Source organism: Sceloporus occidentalis, unplaced genomic scaffold (assembly GCF_023333645.1).
Source record: "Sceloporus occidentalis isolate IW3139 unplaced genomic scaffold, rSceOcc1.0.p SCAF_21, whole genome shotgun sequence".
Lineage (NCBI taxonomy): Eukaryota > Metazoa > Chordata > Lepidosauria > Squamata > Phrynosomatidae > Sceloporus > Sceloporus occidentalis.
In genome coordinates, this window is record NW_028317001.1 from 5,405,158 (window position 1) to 5,414,180 (window position 9,023).

The 9,023-nt window shown below is 42.8% G+C and overlaps 1 protein-coding gene across 2 annotated transcripts in view; it reads right to left on the minus strand.

Annotated features, from left to right (window-relative positions):
* Positions 1 to 7,615, minus strand: part of LOC149301476 (clathrin heavy chain 1) — a 64,657-nt gene extending 57,042 nt beyond the window's left edge. The window contains exon 1 of one of the 2 annotated variants that reach the window (XM_089483876.1): positions 7,189 to 7,615. In XM_089483876.1, coding sequence (XP_089340002.1) covers positions 7,189 to 7,230 — 42 coding nt within the window. In that variant the 5' untranslated portion in view covers positions 7,231 to 7,615. The remainder of the gene's footprint in view (positions 1 to 7,188) is intronic. The other variant, XM_089483877.1, reaches the window with a different exon arrangement.
* Between the last annotated feature and the right edge of the window lie 1,408 nt (positions 7,616 to 9,023).

Genomic DNA, 9,023 nt, shown 5'->3' on the forward strand with positions numbered 1-9,023 from the left:
GGTACAGCACAAGAGAAAAACAATGGAGCGTCTAACAACATGCCTCAACTACAAGACTCCCTCAGAGGCATTTGGAACCCATTTGCAAACGTCTTCCAAAGAAGTCAGTATTTGTGAACATTGTTCCCTCATGCCACCTCCTTCTCCTCAGTCCTGCTTTGTTTAGTACATAAAATGATTAAAATAGTATTTTATCTTAGTTCAAGGATATCCCAGTGAGGAGAACACCCCCCCCCCCCCCCAGAATTGCAGGCCTTGGGACAGAGAAACAAAGGCGATGGCATAAAGAGCAAAAGAGTCCTTCCTCTCACCAAAACCATCTATCCTTACAGATATTTTGCTTTCTCATCCTATGCAGCCTTGGCAAGGTCCTTGGCACCAAACACAAAGGCGTCTTCCAGAAACGCTTGTGTAGAGTGAGCAAGGGTTGTTTTTTATATCAAGTTCAAAACAGGCAGCTCTGGAGAGAAAACCAGCTGGTTTGTCCTTACAAATATGAAGCAATGTGACTAAGTGAAAACCTGAAGGGTCATGCTGAGAAAACTCTCTCCGCAGAAACGCCAAGCCAGAAGATTAAGGCCACGGAGGTTTATTTAGGGAATGGGGCATTTAATCCTTGCGGCTGGCCAAAACGTCTAGCGGAACAAGCCGGAGGTGTGCAAAATGTACAGCAAAGGTTCAGCTTGGGGTGTAACTTGGTATGAGGATCCCTGTCAGGCACTGGAAGGGCGCTTGCACCCTCAAGCCCTCTTGCCAACGTGGTACTTCCCTTTCTCCAAAGCGATGAATAATATCCATTCACCTGTGAGGAAATAATACGGTAAGAATAAAGTACAACGGGTGGGACCTGGGCCTACTCTGTTCCTATTTATCAACCAGCTTTTAGGTGTGCCATAGCAGACCTGTGCCAGCACTCTGCTCCCACAGCTGCCTAGAGAAGTTTCTTTATAGTATAAATATACTCTTTATAATATGGATATCTCCAAAGAAAGGCATGCATGCAACAGCTCCAGCCCCCTGACTCCATTCCTGGGTTACACTTCACCACCAAACAGGAGAGAGAAAGGCAAAACATTGGTGACTTTCAGAGAGATGGGCAAAGACTCGATATTCTTAGGAGGATGCCTGAATGACACTTTACAAAATATCAATCAGGGGTTGTGACAGGTAAAAAACATCAAATCCCAGCCATGATGAGGCCAGAAGTGACAGAAATCTGCAGAGACGGCACAAGGAGACGGTCAAGAGAAGAGCAGAGGTTTCCCTCCAAGGTCTATGCAGCAGGGAGCCCTGCGGCCGCTTGCATTGTGACTCCTCCTTGCACAGCTCTTCCTGAGAGAAGAGGCTGAGATGCAACATTCAATGGGAGACAGGATTAGGTTTTATTTTTATCCTGCAACCTGGGGGCACTGGCAGAGAAAAGGGACGGCCACAGTTGCAGCAGCTTCCCCTTCCAAAAGCTAGGCCTAGTATTATGGTTCACTGGGGAAGAGGGGTTCTGGTCCCGCAACAACGTTGGGGTCGTGGGTTTCATTTTGCGAAGGGCAGACTGCAGCCAGAGCCGGAAAACCTTCCTCGTGTGGCACAGCTGGAGTCACAGGACGGAGAGAACCAGGCTCTCTCCCACGCAAGGAGGAGGCTTCGCTAGGATCATGAAATGGCAACAGGAGGAACTGCAGTGCGTGACGCTCTCAGCGAAGCTTTTCCCCTCCCCTCGAGGCGGGAAGCATGTGTTGGATCTCAGGTCAGGCTGACGTCTGAAAGGGGTGGCGACACACATACAGGGAAGCCAGCCCAGCCCCACAAGCATAAGGCAATATAGGCATTCCCAGTTCACAAACCATAAGCATTCTCAGCAGTTTCAGAGGAAGGCAAGTGCAAAGGGACCAAGGAAGGCTTGAGCATCCCCAAAGAGGTCTTTGCACAGGCAGCACAGTATTGAGGGAGTGGAAACGGCTGCTTCCTCTGCACTTCAGAGCTTAAGGCTCAGGGAGCTGGGTATGTTTAGCCTGGAGAAAAGAAGGTTAAGAGGTGATATGATAGCCCTGTTTAAATATTTGAAGGGATGTCATATTGAGGAGGGAGCAAGCTTGTTTTCTGCTGCTCCAGAGACTAGGACCCGAACCAATGGATGCAAGCTGCAGGAAAAGAGATTCCAGCTCAACATTAGGAGGAACTTCCTGACAGTAAGGGCTGTTCGACAGTGGAACAAACTCCCTTGGAGTGTAATGGAGTCTCCCTCCTTGGAGGTCCTTAAACGGAGGCTGGATGGCCATCTGTCGGGGATGCTTTGATTTGGATTTCCTGCATGGCAGAATGGGGTTGGACTGGATGGCCCTTGCGGTCTCTTCCAACTCTACGATTCTAAGGCGGCAGAGGCATCTTAGGGAAAGCTGCCCCTGGCAGTGGACGCTGGGAAGCATTGCCACAAAGGTGGACAGGCTTTTCTCCTAACAAGCATTGACATTTCAGTAGCAGAGAAACAGAGCAGCAGGATGCTTGCTCCTCCCGCCTCAGCATCTCCTCCTGGGACCAAAGGGGACATGCCTTACAGACACCTGCGCGGAAATCTCTTTACGTTATATTATTACATTATATATACAAAAACCTGATGTATTTACCTGAGACAACACCTCTCTAGGAATCTCTAGCTCCTACCAGACACTGACCATAGAACTGCGCTGGAGGAGCTACAAAGGCCTAGTAGAGTCTTCTCTCTAGGTCCTCCGGTGCAACTCTGTGGCCAACGTCCGACAGACACTGACCCTAGAACTGCACTGGAGGAGCTACAAAGGCCTAGTAGAGTCTTCTCTCTAGGAATCTCTAGGTCCTCCAGGGCAACTCTGTGGCCAACGTCCGACAGACACTGACCATAGAACTGCACTGGAGGAGCTACAAAGGCCTAGTAGAGTCTTCTCTCTAGGAATCTCTAGGTCCTCCAGGGCAACTCTGTGGCCAACGTCCGACAGACACTGACCATAGAACTGCACTGGAGGAGCTACAAAGGCCTAGTAGAGTCTTCTCTCTAGGGATCTCTAGGTCCTCCAGGGCAACTCTGTGGCCAACGTCCGACAGACACTGACCATAGAACTGCATTGGAGGAGCTACAAAGGCCTAGTAGAGTACTCTCTCTAGGAATCTCTAGGTCCTCCAGGGCAACTCTGTGGCCAACGTCCGACAGACACTGACCATAGAACTGCACTGGAGGAGCTACAAAGGCCTAGTAGAGTCTTCTCTCTAGGAATCTCTAGGTCCTCCAGGGCAACTCTGTGGCCAACGTCCGACAGACACTGACCACAGAACTGCGCAGGAGGAGCTACAAAGGCCTAGCCTTCTCTCTAGGAACCTCCAGGTCCTTCAGTTCAACTTTAGGTTAAAGCTGACCATAGAGTTGCGCTGGAGGACCTAGATATTCCTAGAGAGAACACATTAACAAAATCCATGAATAACCAAATCCACGAACACCAAAGCCGCAAATATGGAAGGATGAACACAATATCATTTGACCCTTGAAGCCTTCCAAACTGCACCAGTCATGAAGGTTGGTGAAAAGACATCCCTTTGGGTATTACAAGTTACTGTATATACTCATGTATAAGTCTAGAAACTTAGGTCAAAAAACTGACCCAAAAAACCTGAGTCGACTTATTCTTGGGTCAATGCAAGTTCTGTATCTTAACTCTTATCTAAAAGAAGGAACCATCCCTTGGTGAAAAGCAAGAGTATAATCTGTCCTTAAAGCACTGGACCCCTCTACTCTCTCGTCCATTCAGCCTTAAGAGTAAGCACAAAGTCTGCTGGGATTTTGCCACTGCTTTGCTTTGCTTCATCCTTTAGATCCTTTGCTATACGCCCCTAAGTTTTACCCTCGACTTATCCCTCAGTCGTAGCAAAATCCATACGTTTGGCCCCAAACTTTGCCCTTGACTTATACTATACATGAGGTTGACTTATAGTCGACCTTCATAATATCCCAGTGCAGGAGGACTCCTCAAAGACAAGCCTGCCGTGCAAATGGCATTTCTACAGTGTGCCAGTCCTGGCCAACTGGTGCTGCAAGACACTCAATGCCAACCTTAGATGCCAACCTCCTCCTCATGCTGCATCCACTGAGCCTGGACTACTCTTTACGTTGCCACCATGAAGTCCAGCTTAACCATCTTCTCCAAGCCACTAAATCCCACTCTAATGTCCTCCATCCCGCTCTCTTGTCTTGCCTTAATCTCCCTTTAGGGGACCAATGATGTGTCAATAAAAGTCCAATCCAACTGTCCAGTTTCCACCTGAGCTTTCCTTTCAGGTTCCTTCTACCTACAATCCTCTCCAAGCCGACCCTACCTTTCAAATCCACCCCTTTAAATCCCTATCAACCCACAGCCTCTCTTGCTTCATGTCTTTCCAGACCAAGAATGCACTTCACTGACCTTCCTTATAGATTGTCTCGCTCCCTACAAAACCTGGCATCCAGGTTGGCATGCGCTACTACATTATTGTACCGGCGGCTCCTCCTGATTCGATACCAGAACCTCCTCCGGTTTCCTTCCACGGCTCCATGGGACTGGAGGAACAAGCAAGAAATGCCTTAGTCGTCTCTCTCACACACCCACTATTTCCATACAACCACACTTCCTACACAAACACTGATACCGGTGCCTTCGAAACGCCTCTGAGATAAAGTTTGCGTCGTGGAGCGAGGGATGAAGACCCCACAAACTTCGCAGGGCCTTCCTAAGCGAGGAAACCTCGGAGGCGCCTCTGGCGGTTCTTCCTGCCAAAATAGAGGAATGATACCTAAAAGACCACATGGACTTTGTGGGTGTTATCCTCAGAGACGGCTTTTGTCGGTTTGTCCCCCTGAAATAGAGCTTGTTGAGAGGGATGAGACCAAAAAGGCCCCATTGGTTTCAAGGGTGTTGTCCTCAGAGGTGGCTTTGCCAGTCCCTCCCTTTGAAACACAGTTTATATAGAAGGATGAAGGCCAAAGACCCCCACCCATTTCATAGTTTCTCTCAGGCAAAGGACCCACAGAAGGGACCCTAAAAGGAGCCTTCAGAAGGCGTTTCACGTGTTGCCCTTTCCTCCCTTGGAAACACAGGCACAAAACACACAAACGCTGCTTCTTTGGAAGGGCCAGGGCCTTCCAAAGATAGATAGGTATCTGTCTGAATGGAGTGTGAATATATACATATATGTGTCTGTGTATGGAGTGTGAATTATATATGTGTGTGCATGCATGTGTGAATGTATACATATATGTGTGTGTGAATGGAGTGTGAAAATATACACATATGTGTGTGGAGTTTAAATATACATATGTATGTGCAAATGGTGCGTGAATATATATAGAGACACACAGGTCTGTGTGTATATATATATATATTCATATTCCATTCACACAAACACACATATGTTATTGCACTCCATTTACTCACACACATATATACACACACATTCACGCTTCACTCATATATATATATATATATATATATATATTCATACTCCATTCCCACACATACACACACACATATATATATAGCTACCGTCCATCTGCATATATATATATATATATATATATATGTGTGTGTGTGTGTATGAATGGAGTGTGTGTGTGTATGTGTGTGCGAGAATGGAATGTGGATATATACATATGTCTGTGTGGAGTATATATCTATGAATGGAGTATGTGAATATATATGTGTGTGTGTATGGAGTATGTATATATATATATATGAATTGAATCTATCTATCTATATATATGAGTGAAGTGTGTGTGCATGAATGGAGTATATATATATATATACACACACACACACACACACACACTCTCCATTTGCAGGTACACCCATATATATATATATACACACATACATACATGCTTCACTCATATATATATATATATATATATATTCCATTCATACATACATATATATTCATACTTCATTCCCATATATAGATAGATGTGTGTGTGAATACACACACACACACACATATATATATGAATGGAGTGTGTCTATATAGATATGTCTGTGTGGAATATATATATGGATGGAGTATGTGAATATATATATATATATATATGTGTGTGTGTGTGTATGAATGGAGTGTGTGTGTGTATGTGTGTGCGAGAATGGAATGTGGATATATACATATGTCTGTGTGGAGTATATATCTATGAATGGAGTATGTGAATATATATGTGTGTGTGTATGGAGTATGTATATATATATATATGAATTGAATCTATCTATCTATATATATGAGTGAAGTGTGTGTGCATGAATGGAGTATATATATATATATACACACACACACACACACACACACTCTCCATTTGCAGGTACACCCATATATATATATATATACACACATACATACATGCTTCACTCATATATATATATATATATATATATATATTCCATTCATACATACATATATATTCATACTTCATTCCCATATATAGATAGATGTGTGTGTGAATACACACACACACACACATATATATATGAATGGAGTGTGTCTATATAGATATGTCTGTGTGGAATATATATATGGATGGAGTATGTGAATATATATATATATATATGTGTGTGTGTGTGGGAATGGAGTATGAATATATATACTGTATATATATATATATATATATATATATATATACAGTATAAATGATTGCTATATATATATATGCATATGTATATATGAGTGAAGTGTGTGTATGTATGTATATATATATATATATGCACGAATGGAGTATATATATATATATGTATATATACACACACACTCCATTCACACACACACACATATATACACATACTTCATTCATATATATATATATATATATATATACCACTCATATGTATGTGTGTGTGTATATATATATATATATACATACTCCATTCACACACACACACATATATATATATATATATATATATACTCACATATTCCATTCATATATATATATATATATATATATTGCACACAGACATATCTATATAGACCCACTCCATTCATATATCTCTATATCTGTGTCTCTATCCCTGAAGGGAGCGGTGTGAGCTGCGCATGTCTGACACACAGCCTCCATTGGGGTCCTTAAGAAGAGCCCTCCCTATCTATCGCCCCTTCTACCCCTTCCTTCCTTCCTTCCTCCCCGAGAGAGAAGCCCCTTCTTCTCCTTCCTCTGACCTGGAGATGCTCCTGGAAGCGGATGGGGAGGATCTGGGCCATGGCGCCCGACGAAGAGGCGGCGGCGGCGTTGTTGGGGTTTTGGGGCTCCAGCCCGGCGGCGGCGGCGGGTCGGAGAGGAAGCCTCTCCTCCTAGACAACGAGAACCGGAGAAGAAGAAGAGGAGGAGGAGGAGGAGGGAGGCTCCTTCTTAATGGCGGCGAGGAAGGCGACAGAGACGCTGCTGCTGCTGCTGCTGCTGCTTCTCCTCAAACGATCCGGAAACAGCCTCCGGCGGAAGGACACACCGCTCTCCCCTCAGAGCGAAGGAGTGACGCGTCCGATAAGAGTCCCGGCAAACGGCGGCGGATCACTCCGTTTTTATCTTCTCCCTTCGCCTGCTCACCTGCAAACCATTAGCGGCGGAAGGATAGCACTCTAACGCCGTTCTCAATGACAGAGGCGGAGGGATACTTCAAACCGGAAGGGACTAGATTGATGGAGGTGGGGTCCTTTTTTTATTATTAAACTCCTCCTCCAACTTCTTCTTTTTCTTCTTCTTCCGCGGATTAAGCCACGCCCCCTTTGCCTGGGTGGTTTTTTTGCCACATCATGCGACCCGGGTGGAGGATGTAGTGATGTCACTTCCGGTCCGAAGAACGGAGACGCTCTAGGCCACAGTGGCTTTCTAGTGTTTGGATTACATGGACTTCATTTCCCATAAGCCTCGGTCATCTAGGGCAATGGGGTTGGGGTGCTGGGAGTTGAAGTTATAAATGACATCCTGGAAAACCAGCGTTTCGCAATGGCTGTTCTAAGCGGAGGGAGTTCACCTTGCGCGTCTTCTCCCTTCCTGACACTAAAAGGGCGCCTTTCGAAGGTGTTGTGCCACGTGACCACAGAGTGGGCGGGCGAGTTAAAGGCAGCATTAGTCGCAATAGGAACTCAGCCGCCTCTGCTTCTTTCTGCGAGTTCGAATCCCACCCTGGGATGACCTTGAAAATTATAACCTCCCCTAAATTAAGGAAATTAATTAAGGATGGGTTAATTGCAGATAAATTTTCTCTGGGAGTGGCCCAGCCAGACTGCAACCTTAAAACCACCCTTATTTTTAATTGCCACTAATAATAATATAAGGTTTCTTCAATGTAACATACATTTCACAAGGTGGACTGCAGAAATAATGCAGTTTGATACCTGCTACAGCCACAGCCCATGGAATCCTGGGATTTGTAGTTCCAACAAAAGCCTTCTCTCTGCTCAACTAGAAACTACAAATACAATATTAAATGTTTATAATAAAATATCATTATTAGATATTAATATTATTAATATAAATGTTACTATTTTGTATTAATAAAATAATAATAAAATATCATTATTAGATATTAATATTATTAATATAAATATTACTACTGTATTTTGTATTAATAAAATAATAATAAATATTATTATTAGATATTAATATAAATATTGTTTAATTGTCTTTTAATGGGGGAATATTTTGTATATATGTTTGTATTTTAACTCTTGTAAGCTGCTTTGATTGTTTTTTTAACAAAAAGCGAGATATAAATAAAATGTTTATTTATTTATTTAATAGAATAATAAAATATAAAATAAAATATTATCATTAGATATCAATATTAATATTGATATTATTTTGGATTGATAAAATAATAAAATATAAAATAAAATATTATCATTAGATATTAATATTAATATTGATATTATTTTGGATTGATAAAATAATAAAATATTAAATAAAATATTATCATTAGATATTAATATTAATATTGATATTATTTTGGATTGATAAAATAAAATATCAAATAAATTATTATTGTTAGATATTA